Raw genomic sequence first — 22742 nt, forward strand, 5'->3', positions numbered from 1 at the left:
ACCTTTACTGTGTTTCAGTTTCAGCAACAGGAAGTTAATAGCACATTTAATGTATAGTTGTGTGATATGAGTAAAGGGGTCTGTGTTCCTGTTACTTCACATAAAATATTAGACGTGCTGCTTTATCTTAGGCAAACATACATTTTCAGTCATAGGAGTCCTCTTATCCTGCCCCTTTATACACAGATTAACAAAATAATTCCCACAGAGTTTTCGGAAATATTACAAAGGTTCATTATTTTCTCTCATCTGTCTCCATGGCTTACTCAGACTGAGGAGGACCGCAAGAATATTCTGCGTCTGCAGGATCTGGTTGACAAACTCCAGCTCAAAGTCAAAGCCTACAAGAGAGCTGCAGAGGAGGCTGTGAGTTTATTCCTAACAAAGTTGTCTCTAACTTTGATTTTTCCTCTCTCTTTAAATATTCCTTCCCATACATATACTTTAAGTTTTTGCAGTTTTAAACATAGCTGTTCGATACATACCATATCATATTTTTGCTGCAACACAAACATTTTGGCTACATCTGTGCCGACACCTTTTATTTTACGATGTGTGGCTTCAAGAAACGTCGACTCCCCCATGCCTCTTAATATTGTGGACTGTGTTGTTTTTTAATCCTGTAGGAAGAGCAGGCCAATACTCACCTGAGCAAGTTCCGTAAACTGCAGCACGAGCTGGACGAGGCTGAAGAGAGAGCTGATATTGCTGAGTCTCAGGTCAACAAGCTGCGTGCCAAGAGTCGTGACGTGGGCTCTAAGGTAAGCGGCTTCTCTAGTTTTCAACCCCTGTTATGATGTTCATGATAACTCACCGCGTCATTATCAGTTCAACACGATTAATTTCAAGTTGTTTTTATTCTGCAATTTGTAAAATGGCTCATTAAAAAAGGACACAATAAACACATTCGAAGCGATGCTTTAAAAATCCATTTATTTTGAATTGTATGGTTTGTTTTAGTGGCATTTACATTAGTAGTTGGTTAGTGGTGCAAGTTTATTTTATTAGTATTATTATTATTTTATCATCTCACAGAAGCCTTCTTCATTTGTCTCATTCAGGTGACAGTTTTCACTAAAAATATGTAGTTTTACATGTTTGTTTTTTACGAGGCTAAAAAATAAACTGAACGGTTTGTATTACAGTCTAGTCCAACTTAACTGAATGCAACCATCTGGTACAATTATAGCTATTCTGAACTATGCAATTTATGAAAACTATGCAGCCCATTCAGCAACTGAAGAATTTGAAAGTAAATTAAAACAAAATATAATTTTACATTAAATAAAAAAGTTTTAAACTTAATTAAAATAAAACATGTCTTAAATTAAAATAAGTAAACTGTCATGTTTATTGCTGCCAAAAAAAACTTAAACACATTTGGACAGTGAAGGAATGTCAGGATTCTTGCTCAGAAAAAGGATCAACATGCTCTGAAGTCAGAGCACAAAAACCTATTTTTGTAACAAAATATCGATTTCTGCTGTCCCTGTATCGATACATTATTAGCAAACAAAATATCACGATACTACACAGTATCGATTTCCCCCCCCCCACCCCTATGATTTAATAACATTGACCATTTTCATTTGCAGAGAATACATTCTTGAAAAAAAATCAATAATATTCTGAAATCGAAATATTAATCTTGTAGATTAGAATAGTTGAATAAAATATCAGTTTAAATGTCAAAACAATAAATTCTTCTTGAGGTAGACACTGATATGATGAATTGAGGACTATTATATATAATGTATAATATTATATAACAAAGAATAACAGAATAAGGAAGGTTAAGATGTATTTGACGGGTGGAGGATTTTACAAATTTCCCAAAAGTGCCCCAAATATCCCAAACTCAAGAACATCGGCAGACAAAGCAATACTTAATCTTCATCAGTGTCATAACTGAATTTTAAGCCCAGCTCTCACTGTTGTTGCTACTTGCAGTATTTTCAGTGAATTTGTTGAATGTAAGATCATTGCTGGTATTTAGAATTTAAACATGAAAATAAAATAAATGTCTTTTGAGTAAAATGATATCTACGATAAAAGTAGAGATAAAAACACATTTTTGGCTTAGCTGTAACTTTTTAGCTAGGCAGGTTATAAATATTAGTATAGAATGAAATGATAAGTAGAGACGCTCATCAGCTACACTCAACTATGGAAGCCTATGCTTCTCAGTGACTAAAAGTCTTTTCTATTCAGCTAATATGTATTTTAATATAACAGTGGTTAGCACTGTTGCCTCACAGCAAGAAGGTCCTGAGTTTAATTCCACCATCACGCCGGTGTCTTTCTGTGTGGAGTTTGCATGTTCTCCCTGTGCTTGCGTGGGTTCTCTCCCGGTTCTCTGGCTTCCTCCCACCATCCAAAGACATGCAGTTAGTGGGGCAGGTTAATTGGAAACTCTAAATTACCCATAGGTGTGAATGCGGGAGTGAATGTAAGTGTGAATGGTCGTCTGTGTCTATGTGTTAGCTCTGTGACAGACTGGCAACCTGTACCAGTGTACCTCGCCTCTCACCATGAGACAGCTGGGGTGGGCTCCAGCCCCCCGCGACCTTGATACAGGATAAGCGGAAGCGAATGGATGGATCGATGGGAATATTAGTTTTAAGGCAGCAACTACTGGTGTACTTATTGTCCGACACATTTGAGTGTTGTTAGTCCTCAGTCACTAATCTGTCTCTCATTGTTTGCTTTCTTATCATTCTTCATCACAGAAAGGGCTAGATGAGGAGTGAAACTCACAGACGGCCACCTAAGACCTTTGGGATCTTCTCTATTGGTTCTCCTTTGTCTCCAAAGTAACTGTAGAATAAAGCAAAGTGCATTCAAATTAATGTGTGCTTATTCATTTTTAAGTAGCACCACATAAAGTCGTCAATAAACTTACATTTCACGTGTTCATCACTGACAAAATACCAATGTTTTTGAAGGTATAAAAATTCTATAAAGTACCAAAGAATTCAAGGACAAACTGATATTAAGTGTAAGGTGTTACCACATTAACAACATGTGAAGCTAATCAGTTTACTAATCACTATATTTTTTACACAGGATCATGTTTGGGGTGTGATGTTAGGTGGGTAACTTCTGCCACCTTGTGTTGAATTCTGTGCTGTTTTCTGATATTCATTCACAGTTGCAGCTGCAAATCTGCAAAGTCTTATTAACTGTTAGTGGGTATTCTGAAAATATTTTCCACCCTATTTACAATCATTTCATACAGCATATGCCACAGAAATAGATTTCTGCAAATGCAGATTTCATTCTGTGTGAAGCCTTTAAAACTCAATCCAGCAAGTTTTTGAGATTTATCGAGCTGCAGTAATCAAAGTAGACAAAAATATGTTTAGGAAAGAAATAGAAAAGCTATAATGAGAGTCTGTATTCAGCTTAAATTTACTTGCAATGGTCTAAAAAAATGCTGTGTCAGAAGTTGTTTTTTTATAATAAATCTGAGGGAGGAATAATGGTAATTTTATGGTTGCTAAACAGAATGAAGCCTAAAAATTATTTCCACAATAAAGTGTAATTTTCAAAGTAAAAGTGCTTGTATGTCTCTTACTCAGTCTTGTCCCATACCACTGATCCTGATGTCTTAAAATTAGCTGCAAAGTTTTTTTAGTGAAGAGACTTCATAATGTGACACGTGTTCAATGAAATAACTGTAACGTGATGAGTTCTTTGCCATCAGCACAATACCACTTGTTATCTTATGCTACTATATACACAAGGACCATTGGTGAGTGTGGAGGCAGTGCTAGAAATAGTTACTTTCACTAAGTAAAAGGAGAGAGAAAGAAAATACTCTCAGTTTAAAATACTCCAACAATGTGATTGAATAGCAGAAAATGATTGAATAAATATGATTAAAATCTTCCCTAAAACCAGAGGAGGACAGTATTAGAATCTCTACGTGCAGAACAATGAAACAAACAAATTCAAGAGTAAATTATTTACTATATTTATGATGTGCATTTTTTACTTTATATCTCTGTGTGTGTTTTTTGTAACACATTATAATTTGGTCAAATATAAAAACAGTGTAATTAGTTGAGTATAATTGTTGTAACATAATATCCTGATGATTTAGACAAGGCTGTAACTAAACAACATTGGTTAAAGAAGCCTCGTGTCTAATGCACTAAACAACTGTTGGACATATCTCAGGTTTGCTTACAATCTCTCACTGTGATATACGGATATTTTAACGCTGTAAAACAAAACAACTAATAAGAATTATTCTTTAAAAGACATCATCAATTTTCACTGTGCTACTTTCAGAGAAAATGTATCACATTAAATATAGATGGAAATAAACCATATAAACACACACAAAAAAGAAACTAGAGTATGTCTAAGAAAATAAGAGCACATTTTACAGCAAATGTATTCCTATTTGAATCTTTGACAGGCTTACCGTTCATTATGCTTCTGCAGCAGGACAGTAGAGACTGAATGAAGCACACCTTCTTGTGCTGTCAGTGGTTTAGGTGAAAGCTGACCCTGATCTAACACAGCCCAAAGGTCTTCACTATTAATGGAGAGATTATAAGAAAATAAGCGAATTGCTTCGTGTTATTCTTTCCTATCCAGACTTTGAGACACACACAACCATCTAAGCCGTGGCTTTGTTTGTCTTTCTTTTGACTCTTTGGGGCTTGACAGCCTTTTAATACCGTCACCTCTGTGCTGCAGGCTTCTGTGTGTCAACTACTTAACATTTAGGCCTTTGATGTTTAGAAATACTTTAGGATTATTAGACAGACACCCCCAGCATAAAGTGACACCATTTATATTTTCCATGAAAGAACATGTGACCTTACCTTAGAGGGGTTAGGCAGCTAGATGAGGGATGGAAGCCAGGAAGGGACCAAAGAGCAGATGAAGATTTCCACAGGGGCTTAAACAGCTGAGAATGAGAATGAGTCCAACACAGTGAAGGTCATTCTCATTTTACCATAGGAAACCAAATTTCTAATTCCCTCAGTTATTAAGGGCTGATAATGGAGATCTGTCTGCGTCACATAAAGTCTCTGCTTCTCCCCACGACAATGTTCATCTAATTTTAATGTTCAATGACTGTGGGCAAAGAAAATACTTGGCATAAAACCCTAGCTAGCTAAAACTTCCCAGTGCTTTAATGCAAACATTTAGAAAACACCAGATACATTTCAACATATGGAGCATTTTCAGTGATGTGCACCTGTTACCCCCCGTCCATCGTGACATCAAAGAATGCACTTCTGCTACTGCCGCCCTTCACAATCAGAGAGAAAAAATCCAGACAAGAATTTCACAGGGTTATCTTTGTCCTCAAGGCCAAAGGAGAGGGAACAATGCCATGATGACACTGTGAGACAAAGGGTGAAGACCAAACTGGGCAGAACAGTGGTGAGTGATCCCTGATCTTAGCTCTCACTTGACAACAGCTGCTATACTTTGTTTCAGCAGCAGTGACTCCAGAAATGCTTTTCACCTTCCTTTCACATGCCTGACCTTTGCTGAAGTTTGCCTTTCTGATTAAACATCTTAGCATGAGCAATGAGGCCAAAGCTGTTCAAGAGGTACAATATTTTAGGAGCAAATTAGTCTTTTTAATTTTGCTTGTCTACTTTGTTTGGAATTTGGAAAAGGGGCATTGAATTGACTGGTGCTAAGTAGTAAAATGAAAGTTACTGTTTGTAACCAGGTTTTGAATGAATTATTGTCATAACCCCTGAATCTAAACAGACCATTTGCTCTTGGTTTTGTTGCTTTGCCTTGTATGCAAGTTGTAATCAGGAAAGATCATCAGCTGCTGTAAGCAAACAACCAACACCATGTGACAATAATGACTTTATAGAACAGAGGCTGAAGATTCTTCAGACATAGTGAATACATGTGGATTATTCTAGTAAGTAAAACCCAGACAAATATAAATATTAAGATTGTAAATATGACTTGAAGTATTAAACTGAATTTCATCAGTATTACAAACAATATATAAAGTTACCCGTTACGAATTAAACGAATAAAATAAGAGTCACTTGATATCAAGCCTGTCCCTGATCCCCACCTCTTGCCCTCCCCTTTCTTTGTCCTGTATTGTTCTCGCCCTGCTTGTCACAAGGTGAACACAACAAATAGCAGCAGTACAACTTACCCAATTAGGAGAATGCTTTTTTAATGTGTAACCTTTCTCCAAAAATTCAGGCCATATTTGGTGGATAAAGAACCTTTATTAAAGGATGAAGGGCAGATGTCAGCTGCAGGGCTCTTCACTCCACTTGATTGAAGGTTTAGAGTCAAAGGTAAGCAAAACATTTACATATAATTTAATGTTCAGAATAGAAGGTCACCATACTTTACATGTACATCGTATTAGTGTGGGGTAATAAATTATGATGCTGTGTGGTAGTGGTAATGGAATTTTTCTTGTTTTGCTTTTTCTTCTGGTCTAAACAGCAAGTCCTGACAGATCCTGCTCTTCTTTTTGGAATCCAACCCACCCTAGGTAAAAGCTGTGCTTGGTTTGAGTTGAACGGGAATGACCCTCAGTTAGGACTTACGTTTTTGTGGTTTAACTAGAAATGTGCAAGTTTTATTGTTAATACTCTAAGTAAGTGGGTGTCTATTCTCATCATGGTTTTTATGGCATAATTCTGTATTGAAATTCAAAGTATTAAAACACGAGTTTTGAATGGTGTAAGGATTGTACGGCAGCTTGAGGCAAAGCTGAGATTTTGTAATTCGGCAACGTAAATAAAACTGACTGAAAGTCTTTTGCCTCTGTACATATTAGTTTTTGACTGACACCACACTATTGCAGCAATAAAAAAATGTCATGAGTGGGTGGGCGGGTGGCATTCTTGGTCTGCAACAACAGTTATGAGAGTGGTACGTGTGACACTCACATGAATGTCATAATACAAGATTTTGCAGCAGAACACTGCATTGTAATGACATGATTGCTGTTCTTCTGTTTTGATGTTGTAGCTTATTCCTGCATCTTTTCGCACTTTACCTGGTAACTGATGGCTAAACGACTGCAGTTCACACCGTTAATAATCGTCAATGAATGATTCTAGCTTGCATTCATTGTTAGAGACTAACGTTCACATTTGTAACAGGTTGAAAAATGGGGGATGCTGCCATGAAAGAGTTTGGGGCGGCGGCTCCTTACCTGAGAAAGTCAGATAAGGAGCGTCTGGAGGCCCAGACTCGCCCATTTGATATGAAGAAAGAGTGCTTCGTTCCTGACCCTGAAGTTGAGTACGTTAAAGCAACCATCACTAGCCGCGATGGCGACAAAGTCACTGCTGACACCGAATTTGGAAAGGTGAATAAAGTTCAGGTTCTGCATAAGTGTGTACATGTGTCTACGAAGGACTTTGGTGCTGTTTTGGTTAACATGGCTGTTAACTGTTTGATTTCCATTTGCAGACCGTCACAGTGAAGGAGTGCGATGTGCACCCTCAGAACCCGCCAAAGTTCGATAAAATTGAAGACATGGCGATGTTCACCTTCCTCCATGAACCAGCTGTGCTGTTTAACCTCAAAGAGCGTTACGCAGCGTGGATGATCTACGTGAGCTGACAGCACAACACACTAACTGCCCTCCCACAAATTCTACATATTTGACACTTTGCTCTCCTCTTTTCACCAACTATCAGACCTACTCTGGGTTGTTCTGTGTGACTGTCAATCCCTACAAGTGGCTGCCAGTCTACAATCAGGAGGTGGTTGCTGCCTACAGAGGAAAGAAGAGGACTGAAGCTCCTCCTCATATCTTCTCCATCTCTGACAATGCCTACCAGTACATGCTGGCAGGTACAAATATCCCTTTTAGCATTCATCTTGATTGACATTTTGTTTGGACATCGTCGCATTTTCCCTGATTTTCTGATATTCTCTTGCTGACAGACAGAGAAAACCAGTCAATCCTTATCACGTAAGTAACTTTACCAACAAGGGTCTTTTTTCAGCAGTTAAGAGTTATACTTCTTGGTCTTGAAATGTATGTCTTTTTCTACTCAGTGGAGAATCTGGAGCTGGAAAGACTGTCAACACCAAGCGTGTCATTCAGTACTTTGCCAGCATTGCTGCTGTCCCAAGTGGGAAGAAAGATCCAGCTGCAGAGAAGAAGGTTTTCAAACATTTTCAATTCAATTCAATTCAATTCAGTTCAATTCATGGGTATGTGTATAGCACCAAATCACAGCAACAAGTGCCTCAAGATGCTTTTCACAATCACAATTCCACTTGGGAAGCTTTGCACTTTAGATCTTGTCTTTGATTTTCACATCAGGGAACCCTGGAGGATCAAATTATCCAGGCTAACCCCGCTCTAGAGGCCTTTGGCAATGCCAAGACCATCAGGAATGACAACTCCTCCAGATTTGTGAGTGTCTTTAGATTCTTCTTTCCCTTTATCATCTCCATCTTTTTCTTCTAGCTACTCCCTTTAGGGGTCACCACAGTGGAATATCTGCCTCAACTTCACTCTATCCCTTGCATTCTCCTTTGTCACACCAACCCTGTGCATGGCTATATGATGACTAAAATCTGCTTTTTTCCACCTAACAGGGGAAATTCATCCGTATTCACTTTGACAACCGAGGAAAGCTGGCCTCTGCTGACATTGAAACTTGTAAGTAACTGTGTTTATGTGGAAAATTTGAAAGTAGACTTAACCAGAGGTGGGACCAAGTCATTGTTTTGCAAGTCTCAAGTAAGTCTCAAGTCTTTATCCTCAAGTCTCAAGTCAAGTCTCAAGTAATGTCAGGCAAGTCAGAGTCGAGTCTCAAGTCACTGGTGTAAAAGTCCGAGTCAAGTCACAAGTCTGAAACTTTGAATTTCAAGTCCTTTCGAGTCTTTAAAAAAAAAAGAAAGAAAAAAGCATGTTGCAGTTATATGCTAAATGTAAATATTAGACCATGTAATTTTAAAATCTGTGTTTTTCTCAACACATGACAAAATAGTGAACTTAGAAAATATACACAAATTGTGAAATTGCACCTCTTTAAAATGCAGCTCAATTAAACCTAGCTCCAAGAATAGTTTTCACCGACAGTTCTGAGATAAGCTGCATGTTATTCTTGGATGCGGTTGTAGGACTGGCTTTAAAAATCGCATGACAAAAATATCATACACATTAAAAAAAACTGCATCACCAACGTAGCCTGGACAACATTTGCTAGTTAGATGAAGTCAGCTATCTCATCGTAGCATATTTATATGCATATTTATAATCATACGGTTCTTGGAGTGAGTGCATACACTCATGAAGTTTAGTAACTTCAGGTCACTGCAACAAGCCCAGGTACAGTTTACCGACGGATGGGTACAGGACCTTGAAATGCACCGTGTAGAACGAAAGACCATCGTACGTATCATAAGTTTACCAGTCTCACAAATTGTCGTCATAAATACACATTCCTTAACCGTTTATTAATAAGACCTTTGAGCTCAACGGTAATTAATTAGTAGTGGAAATAATTTCTGGTACACAGAAATGAAGCAGTGACAATAATACTGTATGCTGTAATCGTACTGGGCAATTAGTGATACAAAAAACCTGTTTTATCCTGTGAATAAAAGTATGTTTTTGTCAATGTACCATAATAACAGAAGCGAAACGCAATATTGTGTCAGGACAATTCACTAAGAAAAATGACGTATTAACTACTAAAAAACACTGACCTTCGTGTAAATGCTTGGAGCAGACTAACGTGTGAGCTGGAGGGTTCTGGGACGTTAAATTTGATCTTTGAATGGCTGCAATCCAGGCCATCCGTCGCCTCTTTGTTACTTCGGAAACATGGCTTGAACAATTTCTCTTCAACGTCGTAATCCGATAACAACCGATCTCTTTACCCGTCAGCTTCCCGTGGCTGTCATGCGACCGGCTATTGCAGTTAATAATACAACGGCTTCTTGACATTTTTGTGTTTCTTTTTATCGCTGTGTGACTGATTTCAATTGAAAGCCTGTGTGCGCTAGTACCTCTTGCCACGAGTTCCCAGAATCCTTTGCGGTTCTACCCGTGAATGACGTCACATTTTCAATCTCTATATAATATGCATGTTAAATTTTATATTTGGGGTGAAATATCAAGTCTTTTCAAGTAAACCGGTTCAAGTCCAATTCAAGTCCCAAGTCATTGGTGTAAAAGTCCAAGTGAAGTCACAAGTCTTACAACATTTTTTCAAGTCAAGTCTAAAGTCATAAAATTAATGACTCGAGTCTGACTCGAGTCCAAGTCATGTGACTCGAGTCCACACCTCTGGACTTAACTATTACATGCAACTTATCTGTATACCAGATAAGTTACAAATAATTGATTTCTCTTACAGACCTTCTAGAAAAGTCTCGTGTGACCTTCCAGCTCAAAGCTGAGAGGGACTACCACATTTTCTACCAGATCCTGTCTCAGATAAAGCCTGAACTTCTGGGTACACAGTCATTAACCTTAAGAACTATCACTATATGGAAAACAGCTAGACATTTTGTAATTTTATATTTTTCTATCTCCTTAGAGATGCTGCTCATTACCAACAACCCTTATGACTACGCCTTCATCTCCCAAGGAGAGACAACAGTAGCCTCTATCAATGATTCTGAAGAGCTGATGGCCACTGATGTGAGTTGAATCTTAGATGCACTGCGGCAATTTTAGTCGAAAATTCAAAAGCAAAAACGAAAATAGTAAAATAATGTTTTTGATTTTTGTCAGGAAGCCTTTGATGTTCTGGGCTTCACTCAAGAAGAGAAGAACAGTATTTACAAACTTACTGGTGCAATCATGCACTATGGCAACATGAAGTTTAAACAGAAGCAGAGAGAAGAGCAGGCAGAGGCCGATGGTACTGAAGGTGAGAGAAGACTATTGACAAACTACAGTCAGTGAGGATCTCTGTGGGCACTGATGACTTTAAATCAAAACTGCTATTTTGCCACAGATGCTGACAAAGTAGCTTATCTGATGGGCCTGAACTCTGCTGACCTCATCAAAGGTCTCTGTCACCCAAGAGTCAAAGTAGGAAATGAGTGGGTCACCAAGGGACAAAATGTGGCCCAGGTGAGATAATATGAAACTTTTGGAGAATTCCAAAATAATTCCCTAAACTTTATCAAGGTGTACTTTTATGCATTTCCTTGTTAGGTGAACTATGCTATCGGTGCGCTGTCAAAGTCAGTGTATGAGAAGATGTTTCTGTGGATGGTAATAAGAATCAACCAGTCCCTGGACACCAAACAGCCTCGGCAGTATTTTATTGGGGTGCTTGACATTGCTGGATTTGAGATCTTTGATGTGAGTTTGGAAATATTATATTCTTCTTATATGGTAGTCCTGGATGTAAAATACAATTTAAATCCTGATCATACTGTTGTCCGTCTCGCTTCAGTTCAACACCTTTGAGCAGATGTGCATCAACTTCACCAACGAAAAACTGCAACAATTTTTCAACCACCACATGTTTGTACTGGAGCAGGAAGAGTACAAGAAAGAGGGCATCGAATGGACTTTCATTGACTTTGGCATGGATCTGCAGGCCTGTATCGACCTGATTGAAAAGGTGAAACACTGTACAATTACATGTTCAGCTAAAACTAATGCAAATATAGTCTTTAACAAACACTTATACTTTCTGTCCTTTAGCCCATGGGTATCATGTCCATCCTTGAAGAGGAGTGCATGTTCCCCAAAGCCAGTGATGCCACCTTTAAAGCTAAGCTCTATGACAACCACCTGGGAAAAACCAGCAACTTCCAGAAGCCCAGAGTTGTCAAAGGAAAACCAGAGGCTCACTTTGCCCTGGTTCACTACGCTGGAACTGTTGATTATAATATCAACAACTGGTTGGTGAAGAACAAGGATCCTCTGAATGAGACTGTTGTGGCATTGTACCAAAAGTCGACCGTCAAACTTCTTGCAACTCTCTTTGCAAATTATGCAGGAGCTGACTCGGGTAGGTTTTAAAAAATTACTAGCATCTTAGTTTACAAGTGATTATTAAAGCATCATGTAATAAGCTACTAGCCCAACCTTCCCCTGCCCACTTTCCCACAAATAACAACTGTATCTTACAGCTGAATCTGGTGGGAAGGGCAAAGGTGGAACCAAGAAGAAAGGTTCTTCCTTCCAAACTGTATCAGCTTTGCACAGGGTAATATCAGTATAACTGTACATGTTATAGATTGGTTAATAGAAACATTATTCCTGAATTTAGGACCTTAAAAGTCATTTTGAATTGTAATGTATTTTGAAGGACAATGGCAATTCTTTTCTCTATGATGTGCTATCAGGAGAACTTGAACAAGCTGATGACCAACTTGAGGTCGACTCACCCTCACTTTGTACGCTGCATCATCCCCAACGAGACCAAGACTCCAGGGGCCATGGAGAACCCTCTGGTGATGCACCAGCTGCGCTGTAACGGTGTGCTGGAAGGCATCAGGATCTGCAGAAAGGGTTTCCCCAACAGGATCCTCTATGGAGATTTCAAGCAGAGGTGTCTGTTAGATAATTGGAAAATATAAGCAACATCAAATTTCTTAGTTATCCATTCTGGTGTGTTTTTGTGGTTTGACATTTTATGTAATATAAAATAAAGTTGAAATGCTCACTTTTTCCCCAGGTATCGCATTTTAAACCCAAGTGCTATTCCTGAAGGACAGTTCATCGATAACAAAAAGGCTTCAGAGAAGCTTTTGGGCTCTTTGGATATAGATCACAACCAGTACAAACTGGGTCACACCAAGGTCAGTACTGATAGAACAAATTTTGGCATATGCTGTTATTCTTGGTGTTATCATGTCCATGATGATAATAAAGTGGTCAAGAGTAATTCTAACACACACAAAAAGTGCCTTCAACATGGGTTTCTTGATCTTAGGTATTCTTCAAAGCTGGGTTGCTTGGACTGCTGGAGGAGATGCGAGATGACCGTTTAGCTCTAATCATCACGAGGATACAAGCAAGATCCCGAGGTGTTCTTGCAAGAATTGAATTTCAGAAGATTGTTGAACGCAGGTATTTGGTACAATGAAACTCCGATTTCAAATCAGTTCAAAAGTTACATGAAAAATGGAATATCAAAGAAATGACAAAACATTTTAATAAAGGTAGCATTCGTCTTCCTTTCATTAACTGAAAGTCAAAAACACCGCTAGGTTGTGTGCTATGGTCTTTAGTTTTGAGGAGGTTTCACAACATTACTTTTAGGATCAGGTGAAGTCCAAAAGTTTGAACCAAATGAGTTTGGTGTAAAAGTCCTCTGACACTGTATTGTAGTCTCAATACCTTACACTATCCTAGCAAGCTATTTTATTTTCCTTGGAACACTGAAAACATCTTCATAAAGGGTACAAATTAAATAAAGAACGTAATTTATTTATTCATTAATGTTGGTTCTGCGCTTTAGCAGGCCCGCTAGCTCAGAGACTCATCACCCATGAAGAAAGCAAGACAACAACTTAACCGGTCTTTACTTGATAGCAAGGGAAGGCTGGTCGGAACCAGGCTCTTGGAGCTGAACGCTCCTCACCTGTTTCCCAGCCAACTTCAAAGAAACAGCCTTCCCTGCAGCCTTTTATTCAGTGAATACAAGCACCACCCATATGGTCACAAAAAGTTAAAACACTGTGTGTGTGTGTGTGTGTGTGTGTGTGTGTGTGTGTGTGTGTGTGTGTGTGTGTGTGTGTGTGTGTGTGTGTGTATACATGACTTCCCGCCACACAATATATGCTTACAACTGTTTAACCACATTTCCTAGTTATCCACAGGACATCTCCCCACACCCGTATATGGCCTAACTTTAATGGTTTAATGGTTAGGCTAGATGAGTATGGCTAAATGGCCGTGAGTGAACATCCTCCACAAGATAAGGAAACCAGAATCTCACATGGACTGTGCCTGCGGTTAAACATTCCAGCCTCCCCAGCATTCAACAGGCCGGGGAGGAGAACAAAAGAATATCTAAACATGCTGTTTAAGGCAAAGTTTACAAATTTAAGTACAACAATGGCAACATTAAACAATTTACTCTGACAATTAATATTTTCAGGTTTATTTAGATATAATAGATACTTTCACACTCACAAACTGAAGACTGAAAAAACGATTCATTGACATTAAATAAGCAGAGTCTGGATTACTACAGAATTTTTTACAAGTCAAATGTCTGCAGGGATGCTCTTCTTGTGATCCAGTGGAACATCCGTGCCTTCATGGGGGTCAAAAATTGGCCCTGGATGAAGATGTTCTTCAAGATCAAACCTCTGCTGAAGTCAGCAGAGACTGAGAAAGAGATGGCCAACATGAAGGAAGAGTTTGCCAAACTGAAAGAGGCTTATGCAAAATCAGAAGCCCGCAGGAAAGAACTGGAAGAGAAAATGGTCACTCTTCTCCAAGAAAAGAACGACCTGCAGCTCCAAGTTCAGGCTGTATGTTAAAGGATAGTTTCTTACAGTATGACAACAAATATCAACATCACATGTATTGTGTGTGTTTGTCGGCTTAATGCGTATGTCATACTTTTTGTCTTCAGGAGCAAGACAATCTATGTGATGCTGAAGAAAGATGTGAGGGGCTGATCAAGAGCAAAATTCAGCTGGAGGCCAAAATCAAAGAGCTGACAGAGAGACTGGAGGATGAGGAGGAGATGAATGCAGAACTGACTGCTAAGAAGAGGAAGCTGGAGGACGAGTGCTCCGAGCTGAAGAAAGACATCGATGACTTAGAGTTAACTCTAGCTAAAGTGGAGAAGGAGAAGCATGCCACTGAGAACAAGGTACAACAAACCTATTAATGACTGTCATTGTGAAATTAATCTGTTACTAAACTGAACCTCTATTCTGGCTATAGGTAAAAAACTTGACTGAGGAAATGGCTGCATTGGATGAAATCATTGCCAAGCTGACCAAGGAAAAGAAAGCTTTACAGGAAGCTCATCAGCAAACTCTGGACGACCTGCAGAGTGAGGAAGACAAAGTCAACTCTCTAACTAAGGCCAAGACTAAGCTGGAGCAGCAAGTGGATGATGTAAGAACATAGACTGACTTTGGTAGTTAATGAATAATAATTTTAATATATCAGTACCATTGTAATAATATTTATTTTCCCCCACAGCTTGAGGGGTCTTTAGAGCAAGAAAAGAAAGTCCGTATGGACCTTGAGCGAGCAAAGAGGAAGCTTGAAGGAGACCTCAAGTTAGCTCAAGAAAGTATCATGGACCTAGAAAATGATAAGCAGCAGCTCGAAGAGAGGCTGAAGAAGTAAGAATTAAGAACTGAACTTCTAACACTTGTTTTCATAACAAAGTTATTTTGTACCAGCAAAATATATTTTTTCCATCCACAGGAAAGATTTTGAGATTAGTCAACTGAACGGTAAAATAGAAGATGAACAAGTAATGAGTGCCCAGCTCCAGAAAAAACTGAAGGAGTTGCAGGTGATAAAAGAATAGAACAAAGTGTGAAAAGTGGTGAAAAGTAACGTAGAGCAACAAAATTTCATGGCATGGTGTGCCTTGATTTTGGTCTAGGCTCGTATTGAGGAGCTGGAGGAAGAGCTTGAGGCAGAGAGAGCTGCTCGAGCCAAGGTGGAGAAGCAGAGAGCTGACCTGGCCAGAGAGCTGGAGGAGATCAGTGAGAGGTTGGAGGAGGCTGGAGGAGCCACAGCTGCCCAGATTGAGATGAACAAGAAGAGGGAGGCCGAGTTCCAGAAACTGCGCAGAGACCTCGAAGAGGCCACTCTGCACCACGAAGCCACTACTGCCACACTCAGGAAGAAACAAGCCGACAGTGTTGCTGAGCTGGGAGAGCAGATTGACAACCTGCAGAGAGTCAAGCAGAAACTGGAGAAGGAGAAGAGTGAGCTCAGACTGGAGCTGGATGATGTGGTCTCCAATATGGAACAAATTGTCAAGGCAAAGGTAAGTTACTTTCAGGTATTAGGGTTTGTTCTCATTGCCAAATCAAACATTAATTTTATAATTGTGTACATGATTGGCCATCTACTGCTTTTTGTTCACAGAACAACTTGGAGAAAATGTGCAGGTCTCTGGAAGACCAGATGAATGAATATAAAACAAAATCAGAAGAGGGACAGCGTGCCATCAATGACTTCACCATGCAGAAAGCAAAGCTTCAAACTGAGAACGGTATGCATTAGACCTGAACAGCATATTTTAGTTGTGCCATTGTGCGGTACTGAATTGAATGTTATGCTTAAATAAGGTGAACTTTTGAGGCAGCTTGAGGAAAAGGATTCTCTGGTGTCTCAACTCACGAGAGGAAAACAGTCGTACACTCAGCAAATTGAAGACCTGAAAAGACAACTGGAGGAAGAAGTCAAGGTAGCAAATAATCATCAGTGTAACCTCATTAGGTAGAGACCATTGGTACACCCAGTGCATAAAGATACATTTTCTTTTAGGCCAAGAACGCATTAGCCCATGCAGTGCAGTCTTCTCGCCATGACTGTGACCTGCTCAGGGAGCAGTATGAGGAGGAGCAGGAGGCTAAAGCTGAACTGCAACGTAGCATGTCCAAGGCCAACTCTGAGGTGGCTCAGTGGAGAACCAAGTATGAAACTGATGCCATCCAGAGGACCGAAGAACTAGAAGAGGCCAAGTAAGCCAAATACACTAAGTCCACTAACTCAGCAAAGGTAAAGAGCGTTTAACCACAAATACATATTTTCATCACCTAGAAAGAAGCTGGCTCAGCGTCTGCAGGAGGCTGAGGAGGCTGTTGAAGCAGTGAATGCTAAATGTTCCTCTCTGGAGAAGACCAAACACAGGCTGCAGAATGAGATTGAAGATCTCATGGTGGATGTAGAGAGGTCTAATGCTGCTGCCGCTGCTCTGGACAAGAAACAAAGAAACTTTGACAAGGTTTTCATCCGGCACTTATTATTTCACTGAAGCGGAAGGTCAATCTTTTATCTAAAATGAAAACTTTCTTGTAGGTCTTGGCAGAGTGGAAACAGAAGTACGAGGAGTCTCAAACAGAGCTGGAGAGCTCTCAGAAAGATGCCAGGTCTCTGAGCACTGAGCTCTTCAAACTGAAGAACTCCTATGAAGAATCTCTTGAACATTTGGAGACCATGAAGAGAGAGAACAAGAACTTACAAGGTGACTTAATTACCCATTAAAATCATACATGAACAGTTTGTTCACAGTATAACGGCATTTATTTTTTACAATATGCCCTCAGAGGAAATATCTGACCTCACTGAACAAATTAGCGAAGGTGGAAAGAATATTCATGAGCTTGAGAAGATTCGAAAGCAGTTGGAACAAGAGAAGTCTGAGATACAGACAGCTCTGGAGGAAGCAGAGGTAAGCTGCTGCATACTGGCCTTTTTCAAATTTGAAAGATTTTAGGTTGTGAGGATTAATTCATTACAAGTTATGTAGTCATTGTGTCTAATTTCTATTTGTGACAGGCCACACTGGAGCATGAGGAAGGGAAGATTCTCAGAGCCCAACTTGAGTTTAACCAAGTAAAGGCGGACATTGAGCGCAAGCTAGCTGAGAAAGATGAAGAAATGGAGCAATCGAAAAGAAACCACCAGCGAACTGTGGATACTCTTCAAAGCTCTCTGGAGGCTGAGACTCGCAGCAGGAACGAGGCCCTGCGTCTGAAAAAGAAGATGGAGGGAGACCTCAATGAGATGGAGATCCAGCTAAGCCAGGCTAACAGGCAGGCAGCTGAGGCCCAGAAACAACTTAAGGCCGTCCATGCCCATCTGAAGGTCTGAATAAACAAGCAGTTCTACTTCTTTGAAACAAAAATCAAAACCAAAGTGAAACATCAGTTAAAATTTTGGGGGTTTTTATCTTCAAGGATACTCAACTTCAGCTGGACGACTCTCTGCGAGCCAGTGATGATATGAAGGAAAACATTGCCATTGTTGAGCGACGCAACAACCTTCTTCAGGCTGAAGTGGAGGAGCTGAGAGCAGCTCTGGATCAAACGGAGAGAAGCCGCAAACTTGCAGAGCAAGAGCTGCTGGATGTCAGTGAGAGAGTGCAGCTACTGCACTCACAGGTAAGACTGGAGAAGACTTGATACAGAAACTATCTATTGAAAATATACTCAGGAATTTAAAAAATCATATTTTTCATCTGAACACCAGAACACCAGCCTAATAAACCAAAAGAAGAAGCTGGAGGCTGATACATCCCAGCTTCAAACTGAAGTGGAGGAGGCAGTGCAGGAGTGCAGGAATGCAGAGGAGAAGGCCAAGAAGGCCATCACTGATGCTGCCATGATGGCAGAGGAGCTGAAGAAGGAGCAGGACACCAGCGCTCATCTGGAGCGAATGAAGAAGAACATGGAGCAAACCATCAAAGACCTGCAGCACCGCCTGGATGAAGCTGAGCAGATCGCCATGAAGGGAGGCAAGAAGCAGATTCAGAAGCTCGAGGCCAGGGTGGGTATAACACTTCAGTCTCTCCCTATAATCTCTTTGACTACAGCATCTATATATCAAATAAATAGCTGGTCTAAATTTAAGTGATGTTATCTGAATTTTGTTGTGGGATCTGAATTTTATAGGTCAAGGAACTTGAAAATGAGGTGGAAAATGAGCAGAAAAAGGCCAGCGATGCTGTGAAGGGAGTAAGAAAGTATGAAAGGCGTATCAAGGAGCTTACTTATCAGGTAACTTAAATTCTTAACCAGTTAGCTTGTCTGATGGAAATTACACTCAGAAACAAAACTATGTAAAAATTTGTACTAATTAGACCGAAGAAGATCGCAAAAATCTAGCACGTCTTCAAGATTTGGTGGACAAGCTGCAGCTAAAGGTCAAGTCCTACAAGAAGGCTGCAGAGGAAGCTGTAAGTTATACAGATTTTAAATACCGCCCTTACATCTGACCACTGACTGAATATTTTCTTTACAAACAATATTGTGCTTCTATTCTACAGGAGGAACAGGCCAACAGTAATCTTACCAAGTTCCGCAAACTTCAACATGAGCTCGATGAAGCTGAGGAGCGAGCTGACATTGCCGAGTCTCAGGTCAACAAGCTGCGCGCCAAAAGCCGTGATGTGGGATCAAAGGTTCGTATGTGTACATGTTAAAAAAAAGTGTTAGTCCGGAATAGTAGGACTCTTAGCATCCTGCTGACAGATCACCAACACAAATTCTAGCTTTTTATCTCAAGGATCATTGACAAAAATAAAAGCGAAAGCATGCATTGTAGTCTCACTGCAGAATCACTGTAGAGTGAGCATTGACTGTTTTCACTTCATTTACAATCCAGCTCTTCTTTTCAAATCAAAAAATGATCACTAATGATCCTCTTTTCCCCTCTTTCTTGTTTCAGAAAGGACTTGATGAAGAATGAAGTTCACCTTGAAATGATCATTTCTGAGACACCTCTTGGTCCTGCAATGAAGTCTCCCTATGCATGTGTTTTTGTTTAGTAGAATAAAGTTAATGAGCATCTCAAACAGTGTTGCGAGTTTCATTGATAAAAGTGTTTGCTGTTTATACTGGTGAGAACCAAACTTGATTTTACAAAACAAAAAAATATAAAATTTGAACCAAACTAGTAGAAAAATAAGATCAAAATTAACTAAAAGGATAGCAACAAAGATAAAGTGAAAGTGTTATGTTTTAAATGTCTATTACTGGTATTAAAGAATTGCATTATAAGGAATGTATCGGTAATTTGACTGAATTTCCCCATAGATATAGTAATATGTAGTTTTCCCTCTCACACTTCTTTCCAATGAAAGGAGGGAACAAGTTGTCAGTTGTACTTACTGTGATTTCAGACAAAATCACAAAAACTAATACATTACAATAAAAAAAGCATTTTGGTATTCAATATAGTAGAGAATACAAAATTCGAAACCATGGTCACTAAATCAATTTCTTTGAGCTTTTAGAAATAAAAAATGTGTTGCAGAAAACTATGTGTAGCTTATAAATGACAAAGTCGTTCCCATTGGGACTATTATTAATTCAATTCAATTTTATTTATATAGTTCCAAATCACAACACCAGTCGCCTCGGCGCTTTATTTTGTAAGGTAGACAACGGTATTATTACTAGGCAGCTTTTATACCTCATTCATCAGAAGTCAGTCAAACATCAAATGACCACCAGATGGCGCTCACAGATCCATTTCTTATAGTTTGATAATGGAACTTACTCTACATGTTACATGATAAGAAGAGTTTGCTTTGTCATTTTCTTTAAAATTTCAGTCATTTTATATGTTTTATATTTCCCTGTAGCATGACATCTAACATTTTTTTAAATGTTTTTTGGGTGTTCTGGATTTAAATGAGATTAAAATAGGTGACAATGGTATTGAAGAAGACTTTAAAAGAATAATTAGTGACATGTGAAGAGAGGACTGCAGAATTCAGGTTGATTGATTCAAATAAGAAAATAAATCCATTTTTTTTCTATAACACTTACTTAAATGACACTACCAACTAGAAAATGCAGAAGAATTTTATGAATGTAGTCTTGAACTATTATTATTATTATTACTCTAGGAAGCTACTAAGAACAATATGCTTATGTACAGAACTGTAAATGACACAGTGCTTGATAAGTGAGACATTTCTACTCCACATGCACCCACAATAGATAATTAACAAAACAAGCTCACAGACTACTCTTTTTGCATAAATATGAGCCATCTTCTCACTACTTCTTTCGGGTATAGAAAACTGGACATCATCCAGAGACACAACCATTTATTTCTGACTATTTCTTTCCATTTTGATATGACTAAAGGCTAACATACTGAAAAACTAAACTATAAAAGTGAAAACTACTAACCTTCACATCAGTAGTAGTGCCCATTCTTTCTTTTAACAAGCACTCTCTTTTTGGAGCCAGACTGGGGAGGGCCATTTGGAGCACAGGATACAAGCAGACTTGACAGACTGGCAGCAGATAATCTGGTCTTGGTGTGTCCTCCAACAGGAAATAGTACATTAACAATATGAGCATATTAGGTCTAAAAGAAATGTTTTCTATTTTTGCCATTTCCGCAATCAGGAATGAGAAGTTCTGCATAAAGTAAAACAAAAAGTTGATAATAAAATCTTTAAATGGCCAACATTACCTTTTCAATATTTCATGAGAGGATCTCTTGGTCACTACCTCATCTGAAGACAAGCAGTACTCTGGACTTGATCCTATAGAGAGGTCCATAGTCTGAATGAGTGAGAAGAGGACAAGGGAGGAGAACAATCAACTCCTGTAAGCCTCTGTTAAAGTTCAACACCACTTAGAAGTGACCTTTCACAGTAACATAGGACAAATTCTGCCAATAGCTTTGCTGGATCTAGTTTCACACTTAAGTGAGGCAAGGTGCCTCACACCTTCTTTTGTGTGCTCATGTGATCATAAAAGTCAAAGACACAAAGACCGTGGACAGCTGGGAATGAGACCTTAAATGGCTGGAAGAGTACTCTCCTAGAGCCTGGAATAGACAGAGGATAAGTAAAGGAGAAGGAAATGGGATCTGATAGAAAGTCACATAATTGAGGTTGTAGAAGGATTTAATTTGTGCCAGACCTTCATCAGACCTTCATCAAACAAACAAACAAAAAAAACAACAGCAAACAAACAAAGAAAAGAAACTGATGAGAAACTTTGAAAGCTGATTTGCCCTCCTTGTCTTGTTTTAGAGGTTTCATTTGTAACACATACAGGTTTATTTGTTCATGCATTTTGCACTGAACGTAGATTAATTATAGTATATTGCTTTATATAAATGATATATTATCCCACAATACGCTAGCTATAGTATATATACTAGCTATAGTATATATAGCATATTGTTATGTTCCCTTGAGGTTATCACCTGTTGCTGCTGGTCAAAGAAGAAATACAAACCAATCTCAACTACTTGCGTCACAAGCTGTCCCCAAGCTATACTCTGAACCGCCAAGCCCTCAAAGGCAACCAACAGGAATTTCACAAGTTATCTTTGTGCTCAAGGATAAAGGGAAGAAAACAATTCCATGTCAACAGAAGCCAGCCAAGTGCACTAGCTGCATGTCACATCTGATAGCAGGTTGAAGTATATAGCTACATAGTCAGGGGTCATTTGTGCCCTCTCGTCTTTTGTTCTAGTGGCAAAAGGTCATTTATTTAATAGAAAACTAAATGAAATAAAAGGTTTGCTTCATCTGGAGAAAGACAAAAATAATTTGCATTCTTGTGAGAAGAGTTATGACCTCTAAAATTAAGAACACTTTGCATGTAGAGCTCTTAATTTATGTTGGGCTAAAACTTTTTGCAAAATGAATCAATCAATACAAAAATGAAATTAAACGTTCACATCTGTGTGTATTTCCTTATATCTCTGTCTCTTTACCATAGAGACAGAGTTGAAACACAATATGAATAATTTTACAATAACAATAATAATAATATAACAACAATAACCAAGAAATAAAGTCCAGCATCAGGAAAACTCCCACTGCTCTTCCACCAGAAATCATTTTGTCTATTAAAACTGTGTAGAGGAAAGGGGAAGGCAACGTTATTTGTAAGACCCAAGAGATGTACATGCAAGTACAACAAATACCCATTTTATATACTATTGTGCTATTGATCTGCTGAACGGACCAAGATTTTTCTTCTCTGTTCAGAAACAGCTGATGACGAGTTACAGTAACATAGAACATACACACATGTATTACATGTGACACACTATTAGGGAGGTCATGCTCCTTGATCAATTAAATATGACT

At 39.0% G+C, this 22742-nt stretch overlaps 1 protein-coding gene across 1 annotated transcript in view; it reads left to right on the forward strand.

The window, feature by feature from the left end:
• The window catches only part of LOC309694771 (uncharacterized protein), a 32201-nt gene extending 12735 nt beyond the window's left edge, over window positions 1-19466 (forward strand). Inside the window, 39 exon segments of the mRNA XM_082514978.1 lie at window positions 271-366; window positions 627-761; window positions 7133-7333; window positions 7438-7581; window positions 7668-7824; window positions 7918-7945; window positions 8032-8140; window positions 8303-8395; window positions 8581-8644; window positions 10350-10448; window positions 10533-10636; window positions 10730-10868; window positions 10956-11074; window positions 11159-11308; window positions 11403-11573; window positions 11657-11966; window positions 12088-12164; window positions 12304-12509; window positions 12636-12759; window positions 12894-13030; window positions 14187-14442; window positions 14547-14789; window positions 14864-15040; window positions 15128-15273; window positions 15359-15449; window positions 15543-15932; window positions 16034-16160; window positions 16237-16355; window positions 16436-16632; window positions 16712-16895; window positions 16970-17135; window positions 17218-17342; window positions 17450-17758; window positions 17851-18054; window positions 18143-18439; window positions 18565-18669; window positions 18753-18848; window positions 18939-19073; window positions 19340-19466. Coding sequence (XP_082371104.1) covers window positions 271-366; window positions 627-761; window positions 7133-7333; window positions 7438-7581; window positions 7668-7824; window positions 7918-7945; window positions 8032-8140; window positions 8303-8395; window positions 8581-8644; window positions 10350-10448; window positions 10533-10636; window positions 10730-10868; window positions 10956-11074; window positions 11159-11308; window positions 11403-11573; window positions 11657-11966; window positions 12088-12164; window positions 12304-12509; window positions 12636-12759; window positions 12894-13030; window positions 14187-14442; window positions 14547-14789; window positions 14864-15040; window positions 15128-15273; window positions 15359-15449; window positions 15543-15932; window positions 16034-16160; window positions 16237-16355; window positions 16436-16632; window positions 16712-16895; window positions 16970-17135; window positions 17218-17342; window positions 17450-17758; window positions 17851-18054; window positions 18143-18439; window positions 18565-18669; window positions 18753-18848; window positions 18939-19073; window positions 19340-19360 — 6051 coding nt within the window. The 3' untranslated portion in view covers window positions 19361-19466.
• The last annotated feature ends 3276 nt before the right edge of the window (window positions 19467-22742 follow it).

Source organism: Aulonocara stuartgranti (assembly GCF_965226115.1).
Source record: "Aulonocara stuartgranti genome assembly, chromosome: 18".
Lineage (NCBI taxonomy): Eukaryota > Metazoa > Chordata > Actinopteri > Cichliformes > Cichlidae > Aulonocara > Aulonocara stuartgranti.